Below are 14,040 nucleotides of genomic sequence, written 5' to 3'. Positions count from 1 at the left end.
CTCAAGTTTTCATCATGCTTACTCAATCTTACATTACCTTTTTAAGCGTCTTGGCTAGAATTTCTTATCCAAGTTTTATAAATCAAGCTATTGCTACACGTCAATCAATTGATCTTAGCGATAAAAGTACTTCAAATGTTGATTCATCAAATTATCACTTTGAAGTTATCCAAGCCCCGCCAGGATACGAAGAATGGGTATCTCCTACAGTGTTGGTCTTTAACTCAGTCTCTATCTTATAGACTGTGTTTTTCTGATTAAATTTCGTATCATCAGTCTTCCATCGCCATCACAAGATGGATCACAAGGATGGGAAGATAGTCTAAAACGCGCAAAAAAATTAGTATCCCAAATGACCCTTGAAGAAAAGAGTAAGTACTAAGTATCTGCATCAAATAGGTCATAATCCAAAGTGAATTTTGCTTACAAAGTTTTAACTTTGAATGAATTACAATTTGTGTGTGGTTTTTCGTAGTTAATATTACAACGGGAGCTGGAATTGAGAAAAGATGTGTTGGAGAAACAGGAACGATTCCAAGATTAGGATTTAATGAACCGATTTGTTTACAAGATGCACCTGTTGGTGTAAGACTTGTTGATTTGGTTTCTTATTTTCCTGCTGAGATTAATGTAGCTTCCACATTCGATCGAAGTTTAATAAGACGTCGTGCAATTGCTCTTGGTGCTGAATTTGCTGGTAAAGGGATTCATGTAGCTTTAGGTACGGAGTCTTTTGTTCTTCGAATCTTTCGTGTCTTGATGTATAAAGTCACTGATTGAATTTCGAGTGTATAGGACCAATGACCAACTTGATGCGCTCACCCCTGGCTGGAAGAAATTGGGAAGGTTTGTTCATTTTTTCAAAAAGCATTTCAAGTTCCAACGTTCAGAAACTAATCCAAGTTGATTGTCTTTGCGCGAAATGGTGTGATCACAGGATTCGGAGCTGATCCATTCTTGTCTGGAGTTGGATCAGTTGAAACTATCTTAGGAATTCAATCAAAGCATGTATCAGCTTGTGTTAAACATTTTGTCGGTAATGAGCAAGAGCATTATAGAGGTGGTTCAGACTCTATACCTTCTAGTTCAAATATTGATGATCGAACACTTCGTTGAGTTCTTTTAATGATCACCCCTCGAGCTTGTGTTCGTCACTTGACTGATAACATTACGCGTGCAATCATTTCTTTAGGTGAACTTTATGCTTGGCCATTCGAAGAATCTGTTCGAGCCGGGGTAGACTACTTGATGTGTTCCTACAATGCAGTAAACCAGACCCAAACATGCGAAAACTCTCAACTTTTGAATGGCTTGGTCAAAGGAGAGCTTAATTTTCAAGGTGTGCTTCTATCTGATTGGACTGCAGTCCTTACTACCGAACGAACAGCGCTAGCAGGATTAGATATGAACATGCCAGGTTGGGAGCTCTATAACGCTGGATTACCCTCAGAGCCAGATCCATCTAAAGCCACAAGCTCTTATTGGGGTGTTAGACTCATCGACGCCGTACGAAATGGATCCGTACCGATGAGTAGAATAGATGATATGGTTCAACGAGTCATATCGACTTACTATAAACGAGGTCAAGATAAAGAATCCTTCCCAAAGCTTAACTTTCAAAGTGTAGGACAAGGAACGGAAGCTGAACAAGCCGCTAATAATCAACACGTTAATGTTCAAGCTGATCATCACAAACTAATTCGAGAGATCGGTTCAGCTTCTACTATTCTTCTCAAGAATCTTAATCAAACTCTACCTTTGAAAGCACCTAAATCTCTTCAATCGATTCTCATTCTAGGAAGTGATGCTGGAGATAATCCGAATGGTGCTAATAGTTGTGAAGACCGAAATTGTAATGAAGGTACACTTGCTGGTGGTTGGGGTTCAGGTTCAGCTATCTATCCTTATCTCATCAGTCCAGCTTCAGCTATACGAAGTTACCTTCACGCGGATCACCCTAATATCAATCTCGATATTGTCCTCAATGATACAAACTATGAGCGTATAGAAGCCAGTGCAAGTATTGCTGAACTTACAATTGTACATGTTAGTGCTGATTCAGGAGAAGGTAAAGTAGAAACCGAAGGAAATGCTGGAGATCGTAATGATCTATACCTTTGGCATGAAGGTGATAAACTTATCCTGAGTGCTGCTAAGATGTGCGCCAATACGGTGGTAGTGATTCATTCAGTTGGTCCAGTCTTGATGGAAGCTTGGATCGATCATCCTAATGTCACTGCGGTAGTCTATGCTGGACTTCCAGGTCAGGAGAGTGGAAATGCTGAGGTCGACGTCTTGTGGGGTAAAGTGAACCCAGTCAGTATTACTTCTTTTCATTCACTGCGTTTGTTTTCATCTTCAGATATTGATGAACAACTTCTCTTTCCCCATGCTATCTGACTATTTGTCATCTTTTCCGTCATCTTTCCCTTTCAACTCACTTCAATCGCACAGAGCGCTCGATTACCATTTACGATTGCAAAACGTCGTGAAGATTATCCTGCTGACATAATCTATGAATCGAATCAAACAGTTGTTCAAATTGATTATAAAGAAAAACTTGAAATTGATTATCGTCACTTTGATGCTCATTCAATAAAGGCAAGTGCAACTTTTTTCCATCTGGATAAACAGTTCTTAATCTTTTCATTTGTCAAGTTGCTTACCTTTGATGTTTGAAAAATTCGATTCCTACAGCCTCGTTTTGAATTTGGTTTTGGACTTTCTTATACGAAATTTTCTTATGATAGCCTTCAACTGGAAAGGTTAATCAAGGATTTCACTTCAAATGAGCTTTCAGGTTCAAGAAAAGACGCAATTGAAATCAACTTCAAAGTCAGCAATATCGGGAAATGGGATGGACATGAGGTATCTCAAGTAAGCATCTCCTTTCTTTTCTTTTTCGTTTTTTGGCACTGTTGAAAATTGAATGTCTTTTCCTATATATGTAGCTTTATGTTGGTTTTCCAGATCATGCAGAAGAGCCACCGAAATTACTCAAAGGATTTGATCGTGTGATGATCAAATCAGGTGAAAGTGTCACAGTATCAATCAAACTAAGAGTTATTGATCTTTCGATTTGGTTAGTCATCAATTCCACAAGTCTATTCTTCAAAAAGCTTCAATTGCTCAATCTTTTCTTTCCTTTGGGTTTCATCAGGAGTGTGAAAAAACAAGCATGGGTCGTACCTCAAGGAGAAATGAAGATTTGGGTTGGTAGTAGTAGTCGTGATATCAGATTGAATACTACCTTCGCAGTCTAATTATCTGATACTTCCTAAAGCCTATAATAAGCTCCTTTTTCTTGCAGTTCTGTTCTGTCATCTATCATCATACTTATTTTTCATTGATATCTTTCTTTTGCTCATCTTCATCTTCATATTCTAATGTAAACTGCTCATGTCACTTTTTCCTTTTCCCTTTGAATCTTGATTTGTATGTTGTAAACTTGTAATAAACATTATGCTTGAAGAATTCATCATTGAAACAAAAGTAATATTTAGCATTTAACTTCGTTGTGAAATTACGAGCAAAGTTTTCATGATTCTCACTCGTGGATTTCAATCAAGTATACAATATGATTCTCAAGGTTAGGGCTGAAACATCCTCTTCAAGCGGCCTTCATCATGAGACTCTCATAATCTCCCATGCAAATTACGACCAAGAACATTCACATCATGGTCATAACCTAGGGTCATGATCTTGCTGCTAGCCTTATCACAGAGAAGCTCTCAAACTCTTCGACGCGAGTAAGTCCTCCAGCCTTCTCTTTGAACTTAATCTGACGCGCTTTTTAGAACCAAAGTTTGCAGCTCATTGTGGATCAAGAACGTCAAACTTTCATGTATGCTCATAATTTGTAAATGAGCATTATCAGACTTTTGTATTCACTTCATTGGTATATATTGGGTACTGAATACATCTTTGTCGTCGTCGCAGTTACCAAGCTTTCGTTCGTATAGAAGGGGTCGACCTTATACTAAAAAGATGTAATCATATCAGATATATACATCGGACTTTCAGTCTCGTGCTAGACTGACCATTTGGCTTGTGGATTTCCCAGCTTGACCATCCTTCTCACTAGCCTTCTTAGACTTTCCGGCGACGGGTGCTGCAGGCGTAGCTTTACTTGCTAGACCAGCTGCACGGCCATCAGGGATCCGGATTAACTCTACCCAATCTTTACCACTGCCATTAGCCAACGTAGTATGTTCACCAAGTGCCTTATCTGAGTACGCGTGCGGTCAAGGATCAAGTCAGCGGTCTTGTGCCTAAAATAAGATTTCGAAATTTGAAGAACCAACTGACCAACGATGTAATAACCTTTACGTTCGAATTGAAGTATATCTCCCTTCTTCAAATTCCTCATGTTACCGTCCGCGATCGCATCTTCTCTGAATTCACTCACAGGAGTAATGAAGTCATCAATCTCATCGTCATCATCAATCTTCCTTTTAGTGATCAGGTAATCGTAATCTAAAAGTACAACCGGTTGAAGACCTTGTCCAACATCTTTAGCGATCGGAGTGGTCTGATCAACAGCCGCTAACCAATGTACTTTTTTCTTGGTCTTCTTGAAGTCCCCTTCTAGATGCAAGGTCAGTTGGATTTCTGTGATCACACCATTCTCTCCAGTAACCTTGGTACCAACGATGGCATTTCCCCAATCCATCAGAGTAATCTGCGTGTGCCAGGGTTTCAGATGTCAGATCAACACGAGAGATAGCATAATAGATAAAACACTGACTTCTTCGTTGTCTTCAAAGCTCAGCGCGTCCTCCTGTTCGAGGTAGATCACAGGGCCGAATGTAGTAATCTTGGTACCAACGTCCGGATTTTTTTTGTGCGCTGGTAGAGTCTCAGTGTGAAACTGGTCCTTTCCACCTAAAATGACTACCTTAACGCTGGATAGAGCCATATATAAGATCATTGCTTACTCTTATCAGGAAACACGATCACTGTGTGTAGCTTACACATTTTTGTTCAACACCGCCGTGTGTCGGGGTACAATAGGGTCACATGATACGCTTGTTGATACTCCAAACGATATCCCACTCCATGTTGACTTGCTGCTGTGAATCCCCTTGACCAATCATAAAGTCTCGCATGGCCTGAATAGTCATTCCTCTTCTTCGAATTCCTTCGGAACGAAACAATCAGCAGTTTATCAATAAGCAAAGGCGAGGCTGCTCTAGTTACCTCTCACAGTCGCGAATCGTGGGTCATCCCAGCCACGGACTCGATTGGTTTCAACGAACCATTTGAGTTTGCGCTTGGACAACAAGGTGTATACAAAGTTAACTCGCCTGGAGATACATTGGCTATCAATGACTAAATCACGATTTTGTTCAGACGTATATATCAAACTACTTACGCAAAATCTTTGATCTGCACCTTCCGTAGTCCAAGAGCTTTTTGCATCCACCAATATTGTGGATTACGGTCACGGTACTCGTTGGTTCGTAAGGCATGGCTAACACCTTCGATTGAATCAACTATTGGGCAAGCAAAGTCGTAAGTGGGGTAGATTTTCCACTGTTCGCTGTGATCAAACCACCCGTACAAAAAATTAGTCTACATCTTCAAGTAATGCTTCAAGAGCTTTATTTGGCTTACCCGGTCCTGTGGTGAGGGAGGAGATTGCATCGGTAAATGACAGGATCTCTAAGAGTTCCATTCACGTTATCATAGCTGATTTTGGCTCGCAGACACCAACGAACGCCTTCCGGAGTCGCCTTCTTCATTTCCTCGAATCTAGCCAGGTTTTCCTCAACAGATGAATCTCGACGCTTAGAAGGCTCTCGAGCCATACGCTCTGCCTTCATCTATATGATCAGGCGTGTCAAATTTATCATGCCTTTGTACCGCGTAGATATGAACTTTAATCAACCCTATCAAGTACTTACCGCTTCTTGTTCGGTATCATCGCAGAACGCTGCACCTTTTTTGATCATCTCAATCGCAAATCCGTACAATTGCTCAAAATAATCGGATGTGTAGGACATCGAGTCTCCCTTGATACCCAATAATTCCAAGTCTTCCAAAATCGCGTCTTGAAATTCTTCCTGTGGGCCAAAGAAATGTAGCAAACTAGTTTAGCGTTGAATTGAAGTAATAATTCACTATCTTTGAAAAAAGGTATGGCTGACCTTCTCTTTACTAGGATTTGTGTCGTCAAACCGTACAATAAATTTACCGTCGTATATCTTGGCATAATGCTGGTTCAGGATTGCGGCCTTACAATGACCGATGTGTAAATAACCACTGGGTTCAGGTGGAAACCTGGTTACCACTTGACCCTTAACTGCTCCTGGAAGTCCTTCATCAAAGTTGACGGATGCTACACCAGCTTTAGCCCTACCTTTAGCCGCATGTTTGATTTCTTCTTGTAAGTTGCCAACAGCTTTGAGAGTATAATCTAAACCGTCGATGAAAGCATACCATCTGGCTAGATGAACATGTTGAGATCTTCTTAGCACAGCAGAGAAGGTACTAGAAGACTTGATGAGTCCCCATAGAGCGAGATCCGCAATAGAAATCCGATGGCCATGAAGAAAAGTACGAAGGGTCAAGTATTGATCGATTCGATCAGCCACCGCTCCAATAGCCGTGATATCTTTAGATGCCGATGGTTCGAATAACTTTGAGAATAAATCAATCACGCTATCTATTTGAGATTTTTCTGATTCGTTGGTTCCATAGATTGGTTCAAGCTTTGAAAAATTGATGGCTAAGAATTTTAAGCTTTCAAGAGAATCGGTTGATACGATCTTTTCATCACTTCCGATCACTACACAACTTTTATCTTTTCCAGAACCTGTTAAACCATCTTCATAATCGATGCTTAAGTTTAAATTAGGATGTGAATCTAATAAATGGCAAGCTAGTGCGAGTGGTGCGAATGAAGGGAGTGGTAAAGCTGTAGTTGGTCTGAGGTATAATTTGAGTTTATAAAATGGTGGATCTGACATTTTTGTCTTGACGGTTGAAGTGGTGATCGAATACTAATCGATTTTTTTAAAACTTTTGCTGAGCCTTGATGGTGAAGGTGAACTTTGAAGGAAAACAACCAAGTTCAAAAATGTTGGATAGGAATCTTTCAAGCGAGTGTATGTGATTCCTTTATGTAATAACATAATAGAGCTCATTCATGGGTTGTGAGAGGTTTCGGAGAAGTCCACTTCAGTCTTCATCCAAAAGTGACATCCCAGTCCTGTCTCCATACTCAAATGACCAACAAAGTGAACAAAGATCGAACTTTGGTTGATTTGGAGCTTGTATCTTGACAAGGATATCACTTCCTCGTCCAAGGCCTCACCGGCAGTGTCCATTATGGATATAAACATATCGATACGTCTTGCATTTTCGTCCCTTCCAAGGCGTATCTATCAGTATAGCCATATTTGACTGTGCGATATCCTAATCTTCATGTGACTCAGAGTTTTTCAAATCGCTTTTTTGTGCATTGCATTTTTTTCTCTCCGAGGCCGAGAAGTGATACCATAGCCATCTCAGCTATGTCAGCCATATATATGTGACTTTGAGACCGATTTTTTTCTAATGGAATGCTTGGAATCACAAACACCTGCAATTTCTGACTCGTGCAATCAATATCTCCAACCCCACCTTTGGACTTGGGAAGACCAAGATTTGAGACAACTGACTTCGAGAGATAGCGAGACATCAAAAACTGCCATAGAAGAACATCAAGGGGGAGAGAGATAGAAGAGAGAGGTGAGGGATTGCAAGTACCTAACTGGAGAAGCCAGATGAGATTCCTGGTCGTCCTCTGACAGTTAGTTTTTGTAGAAGTGATTCCCAAGAGAGATTTAAACTCAAATGAAAAAGTACAAAGCTGGTTGGACGTTAACCACAGGTGCGATGACTATCTTGACTCGAGGTATTTTGTGATGGTGAAGATCTTTCACAGAATTCCAAGGCTTGAAGACGGAACAGAGGGGCAAGACGAGATACAATCAGCAACAATTTTCAATGACTTGACACCACTCATTTAGCCTGGATATTTTTGCAAAAAAATCCCAAGCCTTCTTGTCTTTTGTACCTGATGGACAATTTTCCAAGTCCAATTCAGTTGCCATATATAAAACCTCCTCACGCAGCATCATGAAATGTGTCATATCCTTTTTCCTGTTTTGATACAAGCTCTTCATTAGAATAGAAATGTTCTATCCTACATAGCCTGTGTAGAAGTAGCTTTGGTGGAATCAATCTACACAGTTCTTTGTGATCACATCCATTATTCCTCAAACACATTTTCTTCATCAATTTTGTTACTTCATCAAAGGTCTCCCATTCCTTTCCAGAGCATACTGGCCAATATAATCCAGCCTGTAAAAGTTTTATACAATTCTTTAGATCATGACTTGCACTATATTGAACAATTTTCCAACCCACAATTTGTTACTTGAACCACAAAACTTGAGCTTTAATAGATCTTTCTCAGTACTTCCATGGTGTTTTCCCAAAACAATCACAAGCTTTTCACCACACTGGGTCCCATTCTTCCTTCTCCCTTGATTTTCCAAGATCCACCATCCTTATGACTTGGACTGTAGGTACCTTCAAATTTATATGGCCAGTAGGTGTCCCTTGAGCTCTCAAATCCTATAGGACATTGAATAGTTTCTCTTTCAATAGTTCCTGACTGGTTTTATTCACTCCAAAGTAGGTGCCAGAGTACAGGGTCAGTCTGGTGTTTTTTTGATGAGTGAAAGCATGCAACAAAATCCTTGCCCTAGCAGTACAAGACTTTATGTATGCATTGTATATATGTATACAAAAATGCTAAAAAGAAATAACCAACTGAGACTGAACAAGCAAAAAATAGTTATAAATATGATGAGTATACACATAATATTTTCTTAAAACACTGATGAAATGATTTTATATATCTTTCTATTTTTCTGAAAAACAATACCAACAAACAAATGAGCAACAAATACCTGATTCTGTATATACTTGTGGCAACTAACTGATACTTATTCTGACACCTTTGGACAACTACAGCATTCCCAGATATAATCCAGGGTGGGCTTTGAGAGGCTTTGTATGATTCTTGATGATACTTGAAAGTACTCTGAACTTGGAGATCTAGACAAAAGGGGGTAAAGAGAAAGAGGTACTGGTAATTGAATTGAATAGCCAACAGGATAAAGCTGTATTGCCAATTAACGTAATATATCCATCAAAAAACCAACCCCAACAATTACATCATTTACATCATTTACTTCGATACCTATTATTCCCAAAATTCCAATCAGTAAGTGATAATGACATACGACTAATATGGATCAACTCCTCAATCTCACAGATTAAAAGATGTATTTGAAATTGTATCAAGAAACATGGAAAAGATCAGGATCATTGATAGAGAATATTTGAATGAGCCCAGTTTTTCTAAACCAATGGAAATGACAGGCAAATGGTCTCTTCCAGACATTATCATTGTGTGGATAGCACTATTCATATGTGCAAGCCCTGGCCCTCAAGAAGAAACTCACATCACAAAAGGACTGTGACCTTGTAAATTTTCTCAAAGCCTGTTCCAAATTTCAAACAAAGGGTGCTTTTTTGTCATATACAATTTTGAAGTTACTGAGAGTGCTATGACCTGGAATAATTGACTCAAAAGTGGCAGAGCAAGGAGAGTTGAACTATAAGACTGTTGGCCACAAACCTCACTGTTGAACCATAGGATGTAGAATTGTGACTGTAGAGGTGGGTCTGTAAACTTGATCACTGAAGATTGTGTGAAGGAAATATGAATTTTCAAGAAGTAGAGGGTGGTAAAGGTGTAGTGTAAAGTTAACTTTAGTGGTTCTGTTTCTTCTTGTTTCTTTCATTTATTGAGCCTATTCACTGGGTTGTTGTATGAATTAGAAATATCATTCATTATGTTTTTACTGGGGAGCTCTACTTTGTTGAATCTTAATCATGATTTGACACTTTTAATATGTTGATCAGTCATTAAGATTCATATTCTCACAAGTTGAATACCATTGATAAGCACCTTGGCTCATCAGGATACATGCTTGCATATGGGTATTAACACACTGAATGGTAACACTCTTGGGTATCATGACCAAGGGTTTTTTTCAGGAAGATTATATCAAGTAACACTGTTTCTTTTTCTATTTTTTGATCTTGGTAGCTACTGTATTGAAGTCAGAAAGCTCTGGGCTCAAATGATCTCAATCAAGCATCAGCGGTGTATTTTAGAGAATGTTGTATTCTTTGACACTACCAGCATAAAGTATTTTCCCCAGGAAAAAATGAATACATTAAATGCATTATTCAATCAAAAATGCTCAGTTAATGCTGAATAATGCTGATTTAATGCTGATTTAATGCTGATCTAATGCATTTTCCATCATTTCTTGCTCTAAATGTATTAAATCTTTCCGTGGGGAAATTACTTTATGCTGGCAGTGTGATGTATTTTTCTTCATGAAATTAGAAAATTGTGTTTGTGTCCTATAAGATTTGGTCACCAACAATTGTGCTGTGGACTTTTTCAGAGTGAAAAATGTGCTCTTGCTCCCAGGAACCCTTCAGCAAGGTCTGAGTGACTAAAGAGTAAATGTGAGAGGCAGGAGAGTGCATTTTCAACTTGTAGAAAAATGACATTATCCTGTCAATTGTAATTTTTGGCCAAAGTAAGTGTTTCAGAAAGAATGAAACCACTAAAGCCTGCCATATTCTACAATCTCTTCCAAATCATGTTTTGTACTCAAAGATATAGGCCTTAGACTACACCAATATATTGAGTACAGTGACTATCTAATTCATGCTGGAACTTCACACCAGATGATAGTCATTCTTGTATTCCTAGATCAATGTTATCTAAATTGTCTGATACAGAACTCAATAGATTGAAATGGTTAGGATAATTTGGATCACAAATTCAGTTTGGACCCATATTCAGTGTGATTTGACCAAGTGAAGTACCCAGGATTTGGTTGAACTTGATTGCCATGTGCTAAATTCTCATGAAATGTTCATACTGGAGATGAGTTAGAAGGGACAGTTTCTTTCGAAATTTACATTGGATTTTTGGCTCCTCAGGTCAAAGCTTCCTCAACTTGGACATTACCTGCCCACAATACCAGTTCCTTATAAATTATGGTACAGTCAAACCTGTGCAATCACATAATTTGGGTGGAAGACTTTTGGTATACATTTTGATGAGTTATGCAATTCTGTTGTCAATTTTGGCAGTAAAAAGCATCAACATTCAGGATTCTTTCTATGCATTATCACGGGCTATTCAGCTGTGCGGGTATGCATTTGCACGGGTTTGACTGTAGTCAAATTTGTATATAGTTTTTTTTCAAAAATATACACAACCCCACAAACGTATATTTTTTGGTTGCAGTTTAGCCTTTAGGTGACCAGTTTCCTGCCACAATAGTGCATGATGACAGGCAGGTATACAAGAGGCCGTCAAAGCTATGTATTTTTGGACCCAAAGTGACATGAAGACACAAACACTGACAAAAACTTTGACTTTGACAGCTATCTTAAGACAAACCTTTGATCACTTTCCATCATCCCTCAATGACCACACTTCTATCATGCCGATGGCCACATGGCTGATGACTTGATGTCCTCAGAATAATGGCAAAACCCCATGATTTGCCCGTTAAGGGCTTGTGAACACAAGCTGAGGATTGGAGGAAGGATGGCATGGAGCGGACAAAAGGGAGTTGAGGTTGGTGAAAGGGACACTGAGCTCCACTTGACAGCTGCCATGACCTTTTCTGTGACACATGTCATCAAAAATTCACCTCCTTGGGACCCCAACCTCAGCTCAAGATGTTGGATTTTTGCAACATTTCTGAGAATGACTGTATATCAAGACTGGCAAAGTCTGTCATATATCAATACAAGCTTGGAAGAGGTCTTGCCCCCTCAAACAATCATGAGATGATACGTTATGAGAAAGACATGTGGCTTGGGAGTATAGATTCAAAGATACACCATAAAATCAATGAATAGGATTGGATTTATCCAACAGAAGACACGGCTCATCCCTTGCTGCCAGAGAAAAGATGGTATGAAAATAGGTCCCTTGCTGGGAGTATTGTGGGTTTGGAGCTGGGTCTCCCATGTATCATCAAGGAATTCCTAGAAACAGTGAATTGTTGTTGCTAGAGCAATTCCTATGCCAAGTGTGTCAAAATTGTTGAGGGCTTGAAATTTATGTATTCACACCAAGCTTGTTGATTCATACAGGTTTTCTTTTTTACCAGAGGTGTGGTTGTGGTTCAGTTTGAAACACAATTTTTAGTTGAATGAAAGTCAATGGCAAGCTTGTTGTAATAGGTAGAGGTATCACAGTGCTATTGTAGTGAAACTACAAAACCACCATGATTCTATCTTGAGTGCGGTGTTGCTGCTCCAATTCCTGGTTTTTAAATCTTACATGTTGGCAGGGGTGACTGTCATCACATATGGTGGTCAAACTACTACTACAATCATACTATGTCATTGTTTTTTGTGCCTGCTACTATATTGTTAACCACACATTGGTATGTTCCAATAATTGTAGCAGACAGCTTTTTTAGGTCCATATGAAATTTCTGCCACCAGACCCAATATGTTCCAGATATCTGATTATATTGCAGCAAGATATTGGTGCCCAAGCCTTGCAGCCGCAGATCCATTGATCCACTTTGTAGCTTTGGAGATCCCAGATTCAATTTCTCCCTGTTAGCAAAAATCCCAACTCGCTTTCCAGGCCCTAAAAACACAGGTAATCTGTTTTACCACAGGACAACCAGATGTTTCATCATGATCCCTTCTGTAGGTGTCCTACTCTTCCCTGTGAACTGTGTCTTTCATATCTAATGTGAGCCAACTTCCAGATGTGGTATACCACACCACACAGTTGAATGGGATGCATAGATCATCTTGAGGAGCCACTGTTCTCACAGACTTTCATTAAAAACCAATGGCATGGCTGTGCACTGGGTTGCAATAGGTTGCAATGCCACTGTCACTGCAGTCCTTATCTTGACATGCATCAAGCCAATTTCTGAAAGGCTTTCAAGATGATTTTCTATATTGATATTTATTCTCAAAGTTCAAAATCTGCCAACAAATCTTACATCACATTTACTTAAGCTCTTTCTGGCAAGAAATTGCACTCTGTAAATTTCAAAATGCAAAAATGAACCATACTCCACCAAAACAGCACTGCACATTTTGGGGAATGCAATTTATTCTTCCCATGCTCAGTATCTCTCTTTTCTGATCCTCATCTCACCATGTACTACTCTATACATAATTACACTATATATTACAGATTCAAAACAAGGAGTCTTGGGAATCTTGATCATATTCATTGAGAGCATCTGATCACCATTCCATTCTTCCTCGTGCAAGTTGCAATGTTAATCTCCTTTCTTTTTTATTTGCTTCAACTGATGGCCCTTCTCAATTAAGCATGGGTCACATACAGATATAAATTCTTCCAAACATCTACACCTTATTGATAGCATGATCATCATATCCTTATCCTCTTTACCGTGATTCATCTGTTTCTTTTTCAATTCTAATTTATCATTTACATACATGTGTCATATCAAATGGCAAGGCACGCTGACCATGTTGCGTCCATCAGCGTCCTATGTATACAACAAGACACAGCTATTGGTAGACATGGAAAATTCCTTCCATCTACTGTGGCTCTGGTCTTCTGCATGCTAAGTAGGTCCCTCGCGCGTCCGCGTCCGCGCTCTCGTTAGTTGAGCTTTAGGTCTTCGGTTCTGGATATTTGCAAGCACATTCTCCACTCTCAAGTTTGATGTTCTGAGCAGGCTCTAAAAGCGGCCCACAATTCTTTACCCATCTGCTCGAGTTCTGCGGGCAAGATTTCTGAAACAGCAAAACTAATCATGAACTTTGATGAGGTATGATGGCAACCCCGCAACCGAACGGTGAACACAAAAGATGGAAACAAAAAAGCAGCAACTGTTGAGCATGCCTGTACATACAGCGGCTAGAACGTGTCGTGAT

General features: G+C 39.4%; 2 protein-coding genes across 2 annotated transcripts; one reads left to right on the top strand and one right to left on the bottom strand.

Annotated features, from left to right (window-relative positions):
• Nucleotides 1–14: 14 nt before the first annotated feature.
• On the top strand, nucleotides 15–3,263 carry MELLADRAFT_101480 (family 3 glycoside hydrolase; the record flags this gene model as incomplete). The annotated part of the gene is made up of 10 exons (XM_007403804.1): nucleotides 15–211; nucleotides 277–371; nucleotides 476–721; nucleotides 796–846; nucleotides 938–1,111; nucleotides 1,193–2,316; nucleotides 2,455–2,657; nucleotides 2,751–2,877; nucleotides 2,952–3,082; nucleotides 3,161–3,263. 10 exons carry the CDS (start codon nucleotides 15–17, stop codon nucleotides 3,261–3,263), a joined length of 2,451 nt encoding a protein of 816 aa, XP_007403866.1.
• Nucleotides 3,264–3,829: 566 nt separating this feature from the next.
• Nucleotides 3,830–7,036, bottom strand: MELLADRAFT_76403 (uncharacterized protein; the record flags this gene model as incomplete). Its single annotated transcript, XM_007403752.1, has 10 exons — nucleotides 3,830–3,979; nucleotides 4,041–4,228; nucleotides 4,309–4,681; nucleotides 4,748–4,904; nucleotides 5,020–5,140; nucleotides 5,200–5,306; nucleotides 5,375–5,542; nucleotides 5,617–5,825; nucleotides 5,907–6,065; nucleotides 6,150–7,036. The coding sequence occupies 10 exons, from the start codon at nucleotides 6,969–6,971 to the stop codon at nucleotides 3,893–3,895; spliced, it is 2,391 nt and encodes a 796-aa protein (XP_007403814.1).
• Between the last annotated feature and the right edge of the window lie 7,004 nt (nucleotides 7,037–14,040).

The sequence above is a fragment of the Melampsora larici-populina genome (assembly GCF_000204055.1).
Source record: "Melampsora larici-populina 98AG31 unplaced genomic scaffold MELLAscaffold_1, whole genome shotgun sequence".
Lineage (NCBI taxonomy): Eukaryota > Fungi > Basidiomycota > Pucciniomycetes > Pucciniales > Melampsoraceae > Melampsora > Melampsora laricis-populina.
This window is presented reverse-complemented; position numbering and strand designations above follow the sequence as displayed.